General features: G+C 38.1%; 1 protein-coding gene across 2 annotated transcripts; it reads left to right on the forward strand.

The window, feature by feature from the left end:
- The first annotated feature begins 1,331 nt into the window (after positions 1–1,331).
- On the forward strand, positions 1,332–19,219 carry SLC30A6 (solute carrier family 30 member 6). 2 transcript variants are annotated; one of them, XM_057389768.1, is made up of 14 exons: positions 1,332–1,449; positions 4,048–4,134; positions 4,736–4,820; positions 5,848–5,890; positions 7,861–7,926; positions 8,328–8,408; positions 9,671–9,706; positions 10,507–10,601; positions 11,332–11,380; positions 13,115–13,234; positions 13,518–13,620; positions 13,915–13,962; positions 14,506–14,574; positions 15,621–19,218. In XM_057389768.1, exons 1-14 carry the CDS (start codon positions 1,447–1,449, stop codon positions 16,116–16,118), a joined length of 1,383 nt encoding a protein of 460 aa, XP_057245751.1. In that variant the 5' UTR covers positions 1,332–1,446; the 3' UTR covers positions 16,119–19,218. The 2 variants fall into 2 exon arrangements, with proteins under 2 accessions (XP_057245751.1, XP_057245752.1); XM_057389769.1 differs by lacking the exon at positions 8,328–8,408 and having other exon boundaries at positions 15,621–19,219.
- The last annotated feature ends 1,651 nt before the right edge of the window (positions 19,220–20,870 follow it).

Raw genomic sequence — 20,870 nt, forward strand, 5'->3', positions numbered from 1 at the left:
AAATTGTTTCCATTCCAGCCAAGGAGGGGAGACAAGGCTGCATGCCTGGTGTTAGATGTAGGCATATCTCAGATGGAGATCTGTTTCTGTATTTTAGAGCTCTAAGTTTGTCAGAGAAAAGTGAGAAAAAAGTAAATTTAGAGTTGTTGGGTTTTGTTTTGTTTCTTTGTGGGCTTTTTTTTGGTATGTTTTCTTTTGTTCATTTGTTTGGGTGCACGGGGTTTGTTTTGTTTTCGGGTTTTTTTGTTTGGTTGGTTTTTTCCAGTTATGCCATCTTTTGCAAATTTCCAAATATGTCGTGAACTTATGAAATCCAGCCTGTTTCCTACAAGGGTTCATGTGGCTCTGGAAAAGACAATTATGCAACTTTCTCTATGGCAGTTTTTRTTCTGTGTATCATGATAAAACAGAAAATATACGTAGTGGTGAAGGCAGAAAAAATATATTTTAACTAAAATCCATCTCTAAACACTTGTGTGTTRTAGCTGTATTTAAAAAAGACAAAAAAAGTGTTTTTCAGAATATCAGCCTATAAACAACCTAATGAACAAAGTGTGTTGTTTTTACCACAGAGTTTCGAAAATTCGACTTTTTTTGGCAAGTATGTACTGTACTGCGTGCAGATCCCTCCTTTGGACTGCAATGCTTTCCATATTTATCATATTCAGAGCAATGGGACCGCTTCTAGGAATCTCACAACGAAGTGACAACATTCTAAACAGAGTTCCAGTAATTGTTCCTTTGGGGGTTCTGCTGGGTGAAAAAAAAGCGCCGTCTGCAGGCTGTGTCCCGAGTGCCCTTAATACCGAGCACGGCCGCAGAGCGAAATCCGATGCATTCCTGTAAGGAATGCTGGTACTGGGAAGCAAACCTGTCCCTGGGGAATTGCTGTAGCGGCGTATCCTGACAATGTGACAGGCCTAGGACTACAATAGTCTTAAACTGTGCCACGGGAGTTTTAGATTGAATACTAGAAAGAGTTTCTTCATAGAAAGAGTGGTTAGCCATCGGAATGGGCTGCCTGAGTCACTACCCCTTAAGGTTTTTAAGGAAAGACTGGACGTGGCACTCAGTGCTGTGSTYTAGGTSACACRGTGTATTTGGCCATAGGCTAGACTCTGATTCTGTGATGGCGACCGCCCTCCGGAGCGCTCTCCTTGCACTCTCGCAGGCAGCGGGCAGACAGACGGCACAGAGGCGGTGGGGCGGCAGACACGCCCCTCTGTCCCCCGAGGTGCGCCGCCAGCTCAGCCMGCCGCGGGCCGGGGCGGAGCGAGGGGCGGGCGGCTCGGGCACATCCCGCGGGAGCGGCTGGAGCTGCGCGGGCTCCCCCGGGCGCCGCTTCCGCCACGTGTCCCGCGGGCCCGCTCGTTGCCGCGGCGACGGGAACCTCCCCCGCCCCTTCCGGCCTCGCATGGCGCCGTCTCTTCCGCTGCGGGGAGTAATATGGTGAGTAGCCCCTCCTGGGGGAAGCAGGGARCACGGAGGGGAGTCGCGCTGGAACGCGGGGTGAGGAGGCCGCTGGAGGTGCCTGTTCCCCCGCCGGGGCGGCGGTGCCGCGGGGCTCCGGGCTGGCGCGGCCCTTGGCGGGCCCGGGGCGGGGGGCAGCGTGGGGCGATGCTGTCCGTGCCGCGCTTCCCCCGCGGACCTCTCCGCCCTTCCCCCGAGCGCGGTGTCCCGGTCAGCGGGGCTGTCGGGCCGCGGCATCGCGGGCAGGGCCTGGGTGGGTGCTGGGGCCCTGCGGGGCTCCTGTGCCGGAGGCGCGTCTCGAACGACGTGTCCRGGCTGCGGTCTGAGCCTCGGGGTTCTGCGGCGGCACATCGGTCAGGGAGCTGGGACTCGCCTCATGGCAAGCAGGTTATCGTGCCCTTGCTCCCCTGTGTTGGGGCTGTCACTCTGTGGCTCGCTTCCCAAAGAGGGAAAGTCCTTTTGGGAACGACCTCCGTGTGTGTGCGTATTCGCCTCATGCTGAGCACCACTGAAGTGACATCGGTGTCAATAACAGGTGCTGTCACCTGTCGGAGCAGACAGTGCCGCTCGCTGCAGGAACAGATCTTGTGGGGCTCTTTGAGCTCCGCACGGGGACTCTCTGGGGCTGAGGGTCCTGCCCAGCCCTGAGCTCCCGGCAGAGCTGTAGGATCTAGGGACACTTTTAATGCCAAGGTGCAACACATGCCGAGTTGAAGCTTGCTTCCAGGGGTGGGCTGTGGCCTGTGGGAGTTTGCACGAGGTCCCGTGTGGCACAGAATACACAGCTCTGATGCGCGGCATGCTTTGTAAACAGGGAGRTGTGGCTGGGCAGTGGACACTGTGCCAGCAGAGTGGGAAAGCCATGGGGACCAAAGTGACAGGCAGGGCTGTGAAGATGGGAAGGTTCTGGAGGGAAACTCCTATTGCCAGTGGCTGAGGTCACTTGGTCTGTTCAGCCTGGGGGGCCTGAGAGGAGACTTCATTGCAGTTACAACTTCCTTGTGAGTGGAAGAGGAGAGACACACACTGCTCTCTGTGGTGACAGTGACAGGACCTGAGGGAATGGCCTGAAGCTGTGTCAGGGAAGGTTTAGGTTGGATATCAGGAAAAGGTTCTTCACCAGAGGGTGGTTGCGCACTGGAACAGGCTCCCCAAGGGAAGTGGTCAGAGCATCAAGCCTGGCAGAGTTCAAGAGGTGTTTGGATGGTGCTCTCAGGCTCATTGGGGTGTGATCCTTGGGGTGTCCTGTGCAGGGCCAGGAGCTGGACTTTATGATCTTTGTGGGTCCCTTCTAGCTCAGGATGTTCTATGATTCTTTGTGATTCTTTAAGATGGTAGCTTCTGTAAACAGGCAGTCCACTGCCTGTTAGAAAAGCTTTCCAAGGTGTTCTGGCAGCCTGCATGTGTCCGTTAAGAATTAAAATAAACATGTAATGATTTGTTTGTAAGAAAAGAATAAGTGCCAATGTTTTGTCCCAGATGAGCTGAACTTGGGATCTGTAGTAGTGCTTCAATTTAAATTCATGGCACACTTGTATTTGTCAGATAATATGAAATGCAGCTGTGTTGACAAAATATCTGAAATTGAATTTATTTTGGTGAAGAGACCATTACTATGTCTTTTTGCCTTCTGCTAGCAGCTAAGGTGTCATAGCTTAAAATCAAGCCTTTTTTAATCCAGCYCCAAACTGCTGCATATGACAGACCATCCATTACAAGTTGACAAATTTCTATTGCAAATGAAAAGGGCTTTTCACATGGAAAATTTACTTTCTTGTGGAGAGGGCAGAATGGAGGACAAGCAACTAGAAGCTTGGGCCCTGTGAGGAAAGGGAGCCAAGTGCCATGGCAGATGAATGTCTCGGGTTGTCTGCTCCCTGTCAGGCWTCCAGGAGAGCCATGTTGCACCCCCCCATTCCCACATACATCCTTTCCATGCCAGGACAGAGCTTATCTACAGGTCACTGTATGGTGGGGAAGGGAGCACCTGCACTGACCTCATCTACTGTGCACATTTAGGTTAAGCCATAACCAACATTGTTGGTATGTTTTGTTACTGGCCTTGTGTCCACCACATCACCAGCATTGTTTTTACTTCCATGGTGGGTTCTTCTTTATAGATCTATAAACAATATTTTTCTGTTTTATAAACACATTCCCTTTGGGTGGGAAGTGTGCTTTGGTAAAGAAAAATATTTGTGTTTTCAGGCTGTCTGTAGTAGCTTCATCTAAATAAAAATTAAAACCCAGTCTTTAAATGATACTTTAGTATCTTTTCCAGTAAACCTCAGTTCTGGATTATGTCTAAATGAAGCTTGATTCTAAGTCATGTGTCATTTTCTAATATAATAACCATATTAAATGGTTGAAATAGAATAGAAATAGAAATAGAATGGTTGAAATAGACCAAAATATTGTTGAATTCAAAGTTAATGTGATATTTCTGGTTAACAAAAAAATTCACGCATCTTTGATATAGTTATGAAAATARTTCATAAATCAAGATTTCCTTTTTGCTAATTTAAATTATGGCTTAAGTAGAATTTTTAATTCAAGTGTTGATTTTTTTTTTCTAAGGGGACAATACACCTATTCCGTAAATCACAGAGATCATTGGTTGGAAAGTTAACACATGAATTTAGGTTGGTTGCAGCAGACAGAAGGGTAAGTATTGCTGGAAAAAAAAATACACCTTAGCTGGGATAAGTTAAAATACACTATTAACTTTAGTATATTTTGAATTTTTTTCTTTGGATTTTTCTAGCTGTGCTTAAAAAAGAAAAATCCATCTCTGAAGCTGTATTCATTCCTGTGCTTTGTCCTTGTCAGTTAGTGTTCTCCAGAATATACTTATAGGTAATGGGTTCATAGAACTGTAAGCTGAATATGTGCAGATGTTTTTGGGACCAAAGTTTCAGCACAAAAAAGGAACCCACTAATATAAAGTTGCACAAATTGGTCTCCAAAAGTCAGATGGTGTGTGCCATGATAAAATGCAAGTATTATAGATGGGTGGGGGTTTTGTTAGACCAGAAAGGAATTTTAAGCATGGTGCTGTTCATAAATAAGTTTAAAAATAATCAGTAAAGTTTAAAATAGAATAAGGGCTTGTTGTTCTGAAATGAGTGGTAAACTTTCGGGAGGGAGAAGCCAGTTCTGTTTGCATGATGAAGTACTACAATATTGSTTTTTTAAGACCAGAAAGATGTATTTTTGTCCTGTAAATTTTTTAAGGTGTAAAATACATATTTATTCTCATCAACAGTCCTGGAAGATTTTACTGTTTGGTGCTATAAATTTAATATGTATTGGCTTCCTGCTCATGTGGTGCAGCTCTACAAACAGCATAGGTAGGTGGCTCTCATGTACTGAAACTGCAGCAAATTACCATGTGTTTCTTAGCTGGTGAAGTTCCAACTGACTGAAAAAGCCAGGTCCAGTACTTAATGGAATTAGGGGCTTGCACAGCCAGATTCAGAAAATGCTTCCTTTTGATTTGCCACAGTCAGAAGTGTTTTTCACAGATAAGTTTGGATGAGTGAAGATCCTGCTGGCCATTTGCATCCTGCAGTAGCTTCTTCATCTTTAAGACTGAAAACCAGTAGACTTACCAGTTGCTAGTCCTCAAACCTGTTCTTTGTAAAATTAGCAGTGCCATACAGTGACCCTCACTTGCAGCTGAAGKAGGATATTTGTAGTATGGCAAAAGTTTTAAGACTTGTTTCCAGGAATGCCTCCTGCTCAGCAGTAGCCGAAACACTGGAGTGTTACCAGCACCTCTGCAGCTGCCATTGCAGGGCAGAGCACTGTCAGGGCTGCTGTGGGGAAATGAACTCAGGCTCAGCCAGACCCAATGCAGTTTTGTGTGCCTTCTGTTTTTGGATAGGGGCCTTGAGGTGCTTCCCGTCATCTGTGCTGAGAATAGAACCCTTTTTTAGTTTTTAATTTTTGTTGCAGGTTTTCTTTCAGTTTCAGGGTAGGTTAGAGATGCAAAACAAGTAAAAAGTTCTGTTTAACCTACCTTTCACTGCAATAATGCTCATAAGAGACCTCTTGCTTTGGTAAGTGACGTGTTTCTGGAAGATCTCCTGAATTTTTAGTACTTAAATTCCCAGTCACAACTTAGTCACAAATGTGATACCTTTTGTATCTGGGCTTTATTGTGTGCTTTAGTTGAATTAGGATTGCCATAATCAACTTGTTTATGGCATTWAATATATTGGTGTCCTTAGAATATTCACAGAGAGACTTGTTCTAGCAGCAGAGGCYGTTTATGTAGGTAGGAGATTGAAGAGAGGTACACAAAAGGGACTTGGAATACAAGTGATTTTTGCATTGAAAAATTAAATATTAAATTTTAATATTTTTTTTTTACAGCTTTAACTGCTTACACATATTTGACAATCTTTGACCTTTTCAGGTGAGTTTTTGTCCCATTTTGTCTTCCTGTGCATTTGTGTCTGTATATTTCTATACATTTAAAATTTAMTTACAGAGACATATAACTTAGTCATCAGTATAGAAACAGTAACTGTTTTAAATATAATTTAAGTGAGTATAAAATTTTACATCACAATAAATAGATTGTAAAAACCACCACTATATTGAGAATGACTAGTAACTGATCAATTCTGTCATGGATTCCGCTGTGCAGATGTGTGACAACATAAAACAGCATAGCATAAAACTGTCATCTGATTTTTCTCTCAGAACATTGCTGTAGTCACTGACTGTGAAGTAACCCTCAGTTTTAACATCAGGAAACAAGAAGCATGTAATTCTATTTAAAAAATACTTCATAAGCTGGATCTCAGGCACTCTTCACATAAGGTCATTAGGTGCTTTTGATATTTTTCTTGTTTCCTAACAAAATGATATTARAACAACTTTAAGTATGATAGTTCTGAACATTTTTGGTAATATCGATAATACAGACAGGAAATACATACAGTTTTTATCTGAGTTACAGAATAGCAGTGGTTGGGAAATAAAATGCATATATTTTTGAAATATTAGCCTGCATTGTCTTCCTTGCTCTATCACTGTCTTATGAAAGGTATGGATCAGCTTTCGGAGTCCACTGTGTACTATAGCTTATCTGACTGACAGTAAAATATTTATAAATAACATCAGCAAACATGCAGAAACAAAAATGACTTGTTGGTATMGGCAAAAAAATACTTAAATTGATCTGTGAGTGTATTAGAATTGTGATTTAACTTTAATGAATCGCATATTTCTCTTAGAATTTTGTATCTACTGAGTTTTAGTTGTCTTGACTCAAAATACCGTTTTCACCTTGGGGAGATTGGGGAAAGTGTTGATGCTGTATTTCCTATTCTTATAGAAAATTTCTTTTCTTTTTTTTTTTAGTTTTAGAAGAAGGTAGAACACCCCTGTCACTCATATCTTAGGTTAATTAGGGGTTGGACGAGAAGAYTATTCTAGAAATATTCTCTTTCAAGAGTTTTGTTTTGCTATAAGGGAGAACAATGCTCAGTAATTCTGCTGCAAAAATCAATYTCTGCTTCTTTTCTTTTTGTTGTTTTTCCTGCTTGTATATAATAGCCTTACTGAGTATATGAATTTACTGTTTTRTATGTGAACAGTGTTATTTCCCGTGCTTTTACTTTTATTTTACACACCTGAGGATCAAGTTGTRAGAATGTGATTGTTCACCAGTTGTAGGGATGAATTCTTAGTCCAGTCTGATTYAACATTGTCATTAATTATAAAAGGACTGCATGAAAACACAGATGACACTGAATCTGTGTGGATTCCAACAGAAAAAAATATTTAAAGGGTTCAATAGAGGAAAAAAGGAAATTAAGCTTATGCTTGAAACATTCTGGCTACTACCATGAGGATAGTTGGAATTCAAGATAGTCAGTGTGAAAGAAAAACTTGGAAAGAAGATAACAAGAGAGACCTGTGGTGGTCAGTGAATGACTAGTTAATTAGAGCTTGTGTATATGAATGTAGGGAAAGAAAATCTGTTTTGGCCATATACTTAGAGAAATTACACTGTGAAAAAGAARGGTAATGCTTGATGTGGCCTGAGACTTATTCTAGAACGCCAGATCTAATTCTTATGTCTGAAAAGAAGAGAGCTTCTTTGCATTTTCTTTCACTCTTTTGTCTTGCTTATCAGCTTCCTTCRCCTTCATTTAAATGGCCTTTCTCAGGTTACAGCATTTCTAGGCAAGTTCAAAAAGCACATGTGAGGAGCATTTGGAACATCACTGTGACAGCGATGGAGGCTGAATTCAGGATAGGACATGGTTATATTCATTTGTTGAATTCTGGTGGCTCAGGTGTATTATTTGTACATTATGCAGTTTGTAAAGGCTGCAGTTATTTATCATAATCTACTTTTCCCCCTTTTTTCAGTTTGGTAACATGTCTAATAAGCTACTGGATAATGATGAAGAAACCCACCCCAGTCTATTCATTTGGGTAAGTACTAATAATAAGATGTAGTATTTGACAATACAATATATCATATATTGCTGGCTCTCGTTGCCTGGGTCTCCTAACAGCCATCAGTAATAGTCTGTATGTGAAAGAGCCTAAAAATGRGAAGGGCCAAGACTTATTCTAAAGAACAGTTACAGAGTAGAAGACAGACAGGAAAAAGAATTTAGAAATGCCTAATTTTAAGGTGTCTCTGGTGAGTKGAGTATTAAAAGAAACTGAAAATAATGCTTGTTCCATAAAACTTCCAGTTTCTTCCCATCTGTCTGCTATTGAATGAATTGGAAAGAGTAGGTGTGTCATGCTGGTTCTTGCACAGAAAAGATTCTACTTGATTTATTGTTCAATGTTCARTGTTTCTAAACTTAATTCTCAAATTTCAGGTTTGAAAGGTTTGAAGTTCTAGCTGTATTTGCATCTACAGTTCTGGCACAGCTTGGTGCTCTTTTTATACTGAAAGAAAGGTAGGGCTATATACTTTGTCTTTAATTTTATCACTGATGAAAATACGGTCCAGATCAACCAAAAGCACATGCATTCTACAAGTGCTGTATGTGGAGAGATATTTTAGAAAAAACTTAAGATTTTTTTAAAAAAAATATTGCTAAACCTTACTGCTTGCTTACATTCATTACACTCCATGTAGGCTTTAGGTTTAAAGACAGGTTTCCTTCCTCTCTAGGAAAAGATTTAATGGTTTTAAGAATACTTTTTTACCAGGAATTGGGTTATTAATTTAATGCATTTCCTTATGCTTCTTGACTTTTTAAAGTTCATTAGCAAATAAAACTGGTTTTTGTGGGGTTTTTTTTTATTTGTCGGTTAGGGTTTTTTTTTATTTTTGTTACTTTTTGAAGTGAAGCAGCTCTATAATATGTCAAGAATCTGAATGTTTAAACCAACAGCTTCTTCACTCCCTCAAAATTTACTCAAGTATTAATTTGCCATATGATCTATGCTTGGAAGCATTTGTATTTCARGAGGTTAGCCTAAAAAATTATTTTAGATTTTAAAGATGAAGAGGCTTTTGTTAACATCTGGAATTTAAAACTRGGGCAGTGCACCTTTCCTTTTTCTCTTCAAGGGCTCTATTTTCTGTATAAAGGGATAACAACTTAGCAATTTTGAAGATCAGTGTACTGAACTGATAGCACACTGGAATGAATGACCCTCTGTCAAAACCTTCAAGTTTTCCAATATCAGTTTTAGGAAATTCTACAAACTTAGCAGATTTTTTTTTTGTTACAGCTCAAACTCATTTGTTAATTCACTGGTGGGTGAAAAAAGATCTGTATCTCCCAACACAGTATTCAATGTCTACTTTATTTGACATTGCTTAGTGTAAAGCTGTAAAGCAGGAATTTCAGACTTAGTTTGTTGTGGTCACCACTGATGATGGTGTCAGTAGCAGTATTTTTTGGTTTTTTGTGTTCATTTACAGGCATCATTTTACCATGYAGGCAGCACTCATGGTAGCTAGTAYATATGTGGCACAGTGTCAAAATATTTGGGAAATCTAAATTACATCTGCTTTGATTCATTGTTAAATGCTTTCATTGCTTATAAAAATTGCTGTGTTTATTTAAGTAATACATTTTTTTGCAGTACTGTATCTGTAAGGTTTTTTTAATGAATGGCAGCTAATGCTACAGAACTGTAAAAATATGCTTCAGATAKCAAGGCWTCACTGTGTGAATATAACTCAAATYTTCAATTATTTTCRTAGTGCGGAGCGGTTTCTGGAACAGCCTGAGATACACACGTAAGAAATTATTTTGACAYGTGAAATGTGTCATTTTCCCTTTATGTTTCTAATTAATTAATTAGCATTATTAGTTATGCAAGTACATTCAGTACCAAACTGCTTTTGGTACCTTGGCATTGGTTTCAAACTATGTGGAAGCTATATTGCAAACAGTTCTTTTCAAGGTACAATTGAGATGTAATGTTCGTGCTCTCTCAAATAGTGATTTAACTWTAAATTGCTGCTTTTGCTAGTTAATTTCCTTTTGTTTCTCATGGCCTCTTAGAAGGCCTGGTATGTGRGGGGAAGGATGCTATGGTTATCAGGGAGGCAAAGGTGTTGCAAAGATGGTGAGGACTGTAAAGAAAATGGGGGAAGGAAAAGAAAGTGTTATGGGGTAAAAGAATGGTACATGGGATGTGTGTTTGAAGCTTCAGTTCTGGAAGAAGGCTGGGGGTATATGGCATTATTCCATAGAAAGCTAAGCTTCTTAGTTKTGCTGCTGAGGGATCAATGTCTTTATATCTTCAAAGGACAAAATATGTATGTGTGTGCCTATGTGCAATTAGTTAAGAGCTGTCAAGGACTTAATGAGCATTATGTGATAACAGTAATGTATGAAGTTCAGTKATCTCATATAACCCTTGCAGTGATAATACACTGCTGGTTATGAAGTATCACACTGGTTTATCCCACTTGTTTCCAGCCTCAGTGAACCATACCAAGCAAAGTGTTTTGATACTGATATTGATAGTTACAGCTTGATGACATGTTCTGTGATGATGGGAAATTAAAGACACCTTTTTTCCCCTCCCCAGGGGACGACTGCTGGTTGGTACTTTCGTGGCTCTCTTTTTCAACTTATTTACAATGCTTTCCATTAAGAATAAGCCTTTTGCATATGTCTCTGAAGGTATGTGAAAAATTAGTCCATAACAAGAATTGAGAAAAAAATGTTAATGTTGCTATTTTTGCCAAGATATAACTTATCTGGTAACTTTCAACTCAGGGTTATCTATTATTATTACCTCTGTTAATGTAACTTAGTGCAGTAGAATTGCCATCTGATTTTGAACTCCAGTTTGCTTATAAGGCTCTGAATAGTATGTAGTTATTAATATGATAAACCAAATATCATTTTAATGTGCAGTATCTTTTATTTTAAATCTTTGAATTCCACCAGTGACAGTCATGTGACAGATATCAGAACTTTGAAGACATTTTATGGATGTGYTAGTGGATTAAAAATAAGTTAATGTAGTAGTTCTTTTTAAAAGCTCTTYTACCTTTTTCATTGTGAAGTAGCTTTGTAGTCATTTCTGCAATTGTAAATTGTTCTGTTGTAATTGTCCTGTAAATTGTCCACAGTTACAAATATATRTTAGACATTATAGTATATAAAAGATAGTGGTTATAACCTGCAATTATATTTGTATTTAATCAGATTATTATGAGAGATGGGTGTTGTACTTGCTGCTGAAAAATCAGACTTTAAGCTTTTTTCAAGGGCCAGGGTATCTGTTGAGATATATTTACTCATTCACAGTGTATTTATTGTATTCTTCCACTAAAGTAAAATTAATGTGTACATTTAAATGGATGTGTTTACTTGTAGTAACTTTATTACCTTCTTTTTTTTGCAGCTGCCAGCACAAGCTGGCTTCAGGAACACGTTGCAGATCTTAGTAGAAGGTAAAGCTTTATATTGTTTTTYAAAACCCTTAGCTTCTGGAAGGCAATGTTGATTTTGTGTGTATAATAACAGTTCGGAGGAGTATTGAGGCACAAACTTGTCTTCATATTCCCAGATACATCAGTCTAACAGAAATACATCTTTCTGGGTATCTTTTCTTTTGAACGTGTATGTTCCATACATCGTATGTAATTCTGCTTGGATGAGATGAGGAAAATTGGCATTATCCTGTACATACTTGAGCTGCATTTTGCAGCATGCATTACTGAGTGATATTTTTTTTGCAATAACTTTTTAATGTTGTGGTTTTTACTTTGTGATCTGGACAAATGATTCAGATGGTTGAGTTTAAATGTGATAAATGAAACAGAACTGGTCACTGAACCATAGCTATGGAAACTCATATGTCCATCAGGAAATTGGAAGGTCTGTCTCTTCCAGGGTTATAAGCAGTGTTGCTCATTCATCTTTTCTGTTAACAGTCTTGCTTGTATTGTGTATGTGAATGCAAGACAACATTGTTTGCAAATGATTTTGTCAGATGTCAACAAAGTTTATTTTAATGCATACATATTCTTACAAGTATCTGTCAGTATCAAAAGAAGAATGATAAACCAAGTTGTAAAACATGCAAAGTATGCTTCAAAGCCTATCTGTTTCTGTGTGTTGTGATCTTTTTTTACTGTTAAGGAAAGCAGAGAATGCTGACTTGGTAGTAGAAGAATTGATTTTATATGGAGATAAGATACTACATCATCAGAACCAAAATACGCAAAATATTTTTTGAAGASTAAAAATTAGGTTGCCCAAGAACCTGCGGTTTTAGTGTAAATAAATAAAAAAAAAGGTGGATACCAATCACAAATAGTAGCAGTTGTCCTTTTATCAATGTAGAAACACTGTTACAGGGAAGGATGCTGATGGATAGCATGAAGGGGTCCCAGATCAAGAGTGTGTAATTTCTACTGGATTTTGAGATAACTGGTATCTGGTTAAGCAAGTATTAAAAAAAAAAAGTAATTAGTATGTATATAGCTATTTCAGATGTGTTACGTGAAGCAGTGCTGATTAAAAAATATGTGCGCCTGTATATAATTATGTTGATTAAAATTCTTACAGGAGCAGGCCAGCACATGATGTCTAAACATAGGTTGGCTTTAACCATAGCAACAAAACATTTCATGTTGTCTTTTCCGTTAAATTTTCCAGGACATGGCATGTACTTACACTCACTGGGAAGTACAGAAACTCCTTTATCTCGTCGTAGTCCCATTGACAGGAGATAGCTATAAATAAATAACTTTTCCCAGCATTTCCTCATGCTTTTTTTTTTGGTCTCCTCTTACTCAGCTACCTGTCTTCTTCCTCCTTTCAGACTCCTTGAATTAGTTAGCTTTGGCTTTAGGACACTTCTGCACACTAAGGTAGCAATGATGATATGGAAAGCCCTCATGATGTACATTTGTGTAATACCAATAATGAGCCCATGAAGTATTTGTGCTGCATACAGCTGATACAGTTGTATCATAGAGCTGTGTTACCAGAGACAAATACTTGATTAATTAATTTTTGCTGATGGCAGCCTTTGAGCAGAATTAGTAGGCCCTTTACTCATCATATGATATGACAGCAAGGTGTGTTAGCAGTCAAATGCTGAAGAGTGGGTGTAATTGTTGAGTTTCAAAGTAATGATGAAGAGCAGGCTGACAACTGCTTTTTCTGTTTTGTTGCAGTATTTGTGGAATCATCCCAGGATTGAGTAGCATCTTTCTGCCMCGGATGAACCCTTTTGTCCTGATTGATATTGCTGGAGCTCTGGCTCTTTGCATTACATATATGCTCATTGAAATCAAGTAGGTACAGTTGTTTTAAAACAGTAGCTCTTTTTGTATCCAGTCTGTGGGAAAATGCATGTCTTACATGAAAGGAATGATCTTATCTAGGAGCTGCATTTTGTATGAATGGCATTGCAACTTCACAAATGCATCTATTTCCAGAATGAATAGTTCAAATGAGATTACTATGTGTAATATTCTGTAAGTGTATATAATTTAAAAGAATGAAAAATAATCATAAGTAAGTTCCTCTTCCTTGTAAAAATGTGAATGTTTCTTTAAAATTGCTCTTTCTTCCTAGCAATTATTTTGCTGTGGACACAGCCTCTGCTATAGCAATTGCTTTGATGACATTTGGTACCATGTATCCAATGAGTGTCTACAGTGGGAAAGTACTACTCCAGGTAAGGCAGTGTCACACAATGGATTTTGGTTTTTTGGTTTTGTTAAACGTCCTCGTTTAAGAAAAAAACTTTAAAATCTGTTTCAAGCTGGCAAGTGGGATGTGTTCCCATGGGAATTTGTGATGCGCTAGAAGAATTTTAAGGGTAGTGGAAATACGCATCATGAAGTCATAAGAATTTACTGCTTAATGACATTGGTCTCTTGTGTGGCTAGACCAGACTTAAAGGCACTCTTACTTAAATGGGGTCAGTTAATCTTCATTATAACTTTTCTCTTTTCCTCTTTTTTTTAAGACAACCCCACCTCATGTGATTGGCCAGTTAGATAAACTTRTTAGAGAGGTAAGTCATTGTATAATGCATCAGTGTTGTATAGCATTCAGGAATGTGAAGAAATTTTCTGAGTAGTTCAAGAAGTTTGCTAAAATTATTTTTCAAATATTAATTTTTAGCTGCATGTAGAAAATATGAATCTTGCTTTTGAAGAGGAACAGTGTCATTTAAGTATCTGGAACAAATCTGTTTAAGTAGTGMAGGCTTTTTTTATTTAAATTTGAGCCACCATTGAAGTGGTTTACAAATGTGAATTGAAGAAGGAAAAGGAGTACAGGCAGCTGTTGAATTGCAGCATATTGAGTTGAGAACATACTGCAATTTGGCAGCAAGAGTTACTTGAAATAAATTCCTTAAATATTTTTTGATGGATTTGGATGTTTAAGGGTAGCAAAAGTGCRGTAGATAAGCATTAGTGACAGTAACAGACATCATCTGTTCTGTGTATGGAGCTTTTATTTCACTTCTGAAAATTATTTGTTATTCATTTATGTATAAAAGTACATTTCTAAATACTTACTTTCATATTTGTGGATGTTTGTGTAAAATCAGGTTTCAACTTTGGATGGTGTGTTGGAAGTTCGAAATGAGCATTTCTGGACATTAGGTTTTGGCACATTGGTAAGTTGTGTCTTTATTATCTTTCTAGCCTTTAAAAAGGAGTGTCAGATACTACTTTAAATTTTTAATTTAAATAAAGTAAGATATTTCTTCTGAAATATTAACTAGAAAAAAATTGATCGATTCAGTACTCAGCCCCTTGTGCTTTATTGCAAAACTTGTCTTCCTCCCCATCCTTTTTTTTTTTTTTAAAGCTATGTTATTGGTTAATATTATTAATGTATWCTGTAGTTCTGGCTTAAAGCATGCATTTTACAATTATAGAATTTCTTTTGTATTTTGGCAGTGAAGAAAATCACAAACTATAGAAAAAGTGTTTTTCCAAATGGTGTGTTAGTGTAAATTGTCTAGGAAGAGAGAAGAAGAAAACTAACCCTTCAGGCATTAAAGGTCTACAGTAGACAGTACAATTAAGTTTTCAGCATTTCTGGGGTAGAAGGTRGAACAAAATAACTACAATTGTGTGCCAATAATTCTGTAAGCTGAAAGAAACGAAGGGGTATTTTTTCTGATACAGAATGATTACACAGAGCTTAGTTATTCCTAAATTGATGCAGGTATGTTGTGAAAGCTGGAACATGAAGACACTCAGAATATTTCTTTACTGATTTCTTCCAGTATGCTGCCTTTCTTAAAACAATGAAAAGGGCAGCAGTTCTCACTTTCTGATGTAAAAATAGCTTTCAGTTTGCTATTCTGCCACTTATGCCTAAATTTGGCATATGAAGTTTGTCTGCACTTTGTTCTGCTTTTGAGCCATTTTYTCCCCCAGTTGTTGCCTTTCCTGCCATAAAATGTTGCATTGTGTAGTTTGGTTGTAAGACTCACTTTTCCTGCATAATGATCTTGACATGTTCATAAAAGATCAACACATTAGGGAAAACCAAAGTGTATCCTGTAATAAGGTTCTTAATTTAGTCATCAGTCTGCACTGCAAGAGGTCTTTGTGTAATTCTCTGCAGKATAACTTACCTCTTCTTGAATGCATGTGGGGAATCTTTATTGSAATAACAATTAACAGCCAACTTGTTTTTATCACTTCCTAGGCTGGATCAGTCCACGTCCGAATTCGGAGAGATGCAAATGAACAAATGGTACTTGCCCATGTCACTAACAGATTATACACATTGGTCTCTACCTTGACTGTTCAGATTTTCAAAGATGACTGGATCAGACCTACCTTATCATCTGTGCCTATTGCAAACAATATTCTGAACCTTTCGGATCATCACATTATCCCAATGCCATCTTTGAAAGCTGCTGATAATTTGAACCCGGCTACGTCCACTCCAGCTAAGCCCAGCAGCCCACCACCAGAATTTTCTTTTAATACACCAGGCAAAAATGTGAGTCCAGTCATCCTTTTAAACACTCAGACAAAGCCCTATGGATTGGGCCTTAATCATGGATCTACACCCTACAGCAGTGTACTCAATCAAGGACTTGGAATACCAGGAATGGGAGCAGCTCAAGGATTCAGAACTGGTTTTGCAAATGTCCCAAGCAGATATGGAACAAATGCTCGTGGTCAGCCCCGACCATAATAAACACCATTATTTATTGTACTTAAGGGTATTGACTTAATTCTTTTATTACCCTATTTTTATAAACATTTGGAATGTCAGATCATTCTGAATGGCTGGGAACAAGTGCATTGTTCATATTCATGAAGTGGTTAAATAGCAGTTTTTTTTCTTCACATCAGCAGTAGCCTGTGTAATGCCACAGACTTACGATACTTTACAAATAGATTTTATAGGGTGTCTATTTCTACTCATCTTTTTTATCCACTTTTCTGCATTTATCCAAGAATGTATTGAGATACAGCACAACTCTATAACAGAGTAAAATTGTGACCAGGTAGCATTTTTTTTTTCTAATGAGAATTGCTTACTGAATGCTGAATAGCTGAGAAAATATGAAATGGCAGAAATAGAAGTCCCAGTTTTCAGAGATGTTTGATTACTGTATTAAGCCGTGTTTCGGCCAACTCACAATTAGTTTTTGGTTGCAGAAATCCATCAGTGTTCATGTTGTGGCCATTGTGAACACAATCTGGCATTTCAGATTGTAATTAATTTTGTGAGACCATGTTTTTACATTTTTATTAATGCTTTTATAGCAGTTCAGGTGGTTCAGCAACCACTTTCTACTTGTAGGTATTCCATATTCATCTCTGATATTTCTTACTATTYGGTTTAACTGCAAAATTGTTTAGCAATATACTGGGAAATAAAATACTTAAAACTTAAGGTTTTACAAGCACTTCTTTTTTACAATTAACCCTATTTAGGATACAGAACAGATGACTATTGTTTCATAAGCCAGTATTTCATTTTTGACAATGAAGAGTATTCTGTTATTTGATTGTGACTTTGTATTTTCCTCTATGTATTTTTTCCTGTAGTTCAAGGGGAAAAGTAATTTATTTATATTCTTGGTTTATATCCAGAGCCCAGGTCAGTGATCACTGACAGTTCATAGTCACTGCTGGAGTATTTAACCTTTGGGGCACACTTGGAATGAGACCACTTAACTTGTCTCTGCTTTTGCATTACTTTTCTACTGAACATCGAGGTGTCCGTTTTTTTCCAGGGCCTTTCTCAGAGAGCTCTTYCCTTTCATTGCTATCTTTTCCTTCTCAGCTCTGACAACAGGGAAAGGCTTTTTAGAAATACTTCCATTTTTTTTCTGCTCTCCTGTGCAGTATCTGATTAAAATTGCTCCTCTGCACATCCGTCTGCATCTCTTGGCCATCTGGGARTGGGTTGCCCATTCCTATTGTTTCACTTGCAACTCAGGGTGCTATGTATTGGCTTCCACCTTGTTCATCTGTGTGCTAAGTCAGTCTTTCCATTTCTCYGAGGTGGTTACATTGAGCTGTAGTATCTCAGGGATTCCAAAGATACTGTGTTACCTGAAGATAATGGCTTTGATAAAGAAATCTTTCTCATGTCGATGTGAGTGGAGAAAGCAACCTTCATTTGAATTTTGAACATCTGTGGCCTCTTCACTGGCTGAGGATTTCTTTTTCTGCATAAAAATACCACATTCCTCTTTTTTTTCTGTTTTTTTCCCCCCTCCATGACCTGTGTTTCTTGAGCCAGTGCTTGGAGGAGGGAGTCATTCTTGCAAAAGCAAGGTGACATTCTRCATGATGGAGATATATCTTCTGGGGATGTTTTAGGCTGAGAGTAATGTGCAGACTGCCACTGTCCATGTAAGCTATAAGTAGGGAATGTAGTTCTGTACTTCATTTGCAGCGAGAGTGAAAATTTCATTGCTCTGTTAGAAAATGTAATGACCTGGAAAACTTTAAATTAAAGATTTCAGTGAACTTGTAACAATTGGCTCTGTTGCTATGAGGTCAGTATTAACTCAGTAATCACCTCGGCTTTATTATCCTGTCTTTCTGTGAGTCTATTACATGTGCCATTGCTGCATGGAAATTCACTGAAGTACGGAACACTTGAACAGATTGTCTGCACCTCTTGAGTGCTGAACTAGACTGCACTTTGTACAGCATCTGCAACACCTTAGAGCCAGCAGAATGTTTACAATATACTACTCTTGTGTGGCCTGTTTGAGAACTGTTCCTTACTCCAGTTTCATAATCAAACACATGCCCTTTTTCTGATATTTTCAATATGTTGTATTATATTGATTGCATGCTTACTGGTTTTCAGTAGAAAATTAAAGCTCCATTTTATTAAAGAACAAAGCTGATCTTTGATTTAAAATGAGAAGGGAGGGTAAGAATTTCAGAGCTCCGAGTGCAATATAATCACTTTAACAAAAATATTTTTGAGTGATTGTTTACAATATATATCAAATGTGCRGATGATAAAGATTCTTTTAGATATTAGAACAGCTTTTTTAGCTGCTTTATTGTTATGAACATGTTAAGAATATTTGTTAAATCAGCACAGAGTAAAATGTCTCCTTTTATATAAGGAAAATAAAATCAGTGTAATTCTTAAATGACAAGGAAAAGGTGGTAATTTGTGTACAAGATWTTATAGTTATCTTCCAGTATATATTGTTTAAGTGATGCTCTCGGGTGATGCTTCAGTCTCAAGGAGCAGGTATGTCAAATTTCAGAACTGTTTTGCTGTGTCTGCTACCACTGTAGACTGGGTCCTTGGAATAATTCCATAGAAAGTGTTTTAAGGCATTTTGTCATTTGTAACTATTTTGTTGTTAAGTGGTCACAATCTAAATGCTTATTTGATACATAGTGAATAAGAATTGCTAATTTATATCATCTTGATTCCTAATGCTAGAAATGCTGTTGCAGCTAGAAAAAGGACTGCTACTCACTGTCATTTCTGTCTGCCAGAGGATTTGGCATTGTTCTCCCCTCTCAGTTGTTGCAACTGTGATTGCACAGAATCACATCACGTGTAGRTAAATGCATTCAGCTTTAGAGAGTTTGAGGGGCATGTACTGTTATTTGGCTTCAGATTCTTGTGTAAAAGTCACTTGTCCTGATACAGAAGGAGCCAGAGCACCTATTACAAKATAAATAACTACCATAATCTGGGGATTTTTTAGCTTTACATGTTGAGTGATGGGTCTTGAGTTCATTGTGCTCTGCATTCCCTTTACCCAGGTGGTAACCACAGACACCTTTGGCATGCAAAAGCCTGTGACAGCCTTTTGTGGTTTGTTAATTGATTTTTATTTCCTTCCTCATGACTGAGATGTGATAATTCCCTTTCAAGGAGAGGACCTGTGCAGCAATTCTGCTGATTAGAATAGTTGAAATCCTCTTTATTTCTGTCCTTTGCTGCCACCATCCAACAGGGAAGGAGAAACTATCTGCAGACAGGTTCTTCAGCATAAAGTCTCTCCCTAAATTTTGAAGTGTTGTCTGTCCTGTGCTTGTCCAGACCCTATGGATCTGGATATTTAGTCAAATTCAGTGTTGAAACTGAAAGTAGAAGAGATGCCAGTCCTGGTCTTTTCACTTGTATTTTTTGTTTTCTGGACATTKTGTCAAATGGCTTTTTTCCTACCTGCTTGTTCTCCCTGCCTTAGTAGCAATGAGGATCCACCTTGTACCCTGTCTTTGCTTTACTGACCACCTCAGATTCTTGTGGTTTTGAGGGCTTAGAATCTTGGATTCACATGGTTACTGGGTTGATAGTTTTCCTTACCGCAAACAYTTTCTAAATGAGTGATGGATCATAYAAATTCCTAAGTTGATGACCCTTACCTCTTCAGGTAAACCTTTCCAGGGCTTGCATCCATTTAGGAGATGGCCCTCTTTTCCTGTACCAAAAAACACCCCAATCCCAAATCTAAAACACAGGGCAGGAGATTAAAAAAGCAAGCCTTTTCATGTTTTCTTCACATTTTGAGAAATACTGAATCTTATTACAGCAACCTCTATGGCATTTCCTTGGATTGAGTAAACGACTGAGAGCTACATGCTCAGGCAGTAAAAAGTTAGTGACAAAATTGACATGATTTTGTGTACTACATGGTKAAATTATAGTTTCAACTAAGTCTTAACAGAGATTTTAAAAAAAAAAAAGTTTTTTTCCCAGTTAAAACAACACTCCGATTCAACATTTCACAATGAAGTCTGTTTTAAGTTAACTTTGAAATTCTCAGAGGCACASTAGCAGTCCACACTGCAAATGTGTACTACATTTTTGAGAGGTCCTGCAAAGTATGAAGTACCATAAGAGTTCACCAAAATAAATCAGCACATGAACTCATGTTTAATACTTATATATTTAGCTATTCTGTTACCTTTTTTCACCACTTAGGAGGATGCAGAATGTGCCTTATACTGCTCAAAATATTCAAACTTCAGAAGATTTAATTCAGCTTTTTAGACTTATTTTCTCATGGGCTGAAATAGATGAGAATATGATTGCAAAAAGTTCAGATAGCWTTGATATATTTATACAGATGTACAGTAACACCTGAAAAACATCTGTCCAATTTCTTAAAATTTTCATTGTATTCTGTTTCAGAATTTGCATGCAAAACATTTCTCACCAATATTAAAGTGATAGGAAGACACAAAATGCTTTTGTTTCATCTTGAGCAATGAAAATCGGATGGAATTTAATTTTCAGGCTATCCTGTAATAGTGAAATTTTACAAATTTTCATTGTTGTAAGTACATATTTCTGTTACAATGTTATAATATGGATGTAAATAYTGTCTTAGGCTCCAAAATGTTTGCTTTAGGAAGATGGTAAAATACATGCCAAATATGACAAGTCTACAACTCCATGGCTTACCTCCTTTTAAAATCTCTTTGCTCAGGATAGAACTTT

This window comes from Malurus melanocephalus, unplaced genomic scaffold, assembly GCF_030028575.1.
Source record: "Malurus melanocephalus ecotype Western Australia unplaced genomic scaffold, MMel_1.1 scaffold_19, whole genome shotgun sequence".
In the NCBI taxonomy this organism is placed as follows: domain Eukaryota; kingdom Metazoa; phylum Chordata; class Aves; order Passeriformes; family Maluridae; genus Malurus; species Malurus melanocephalus.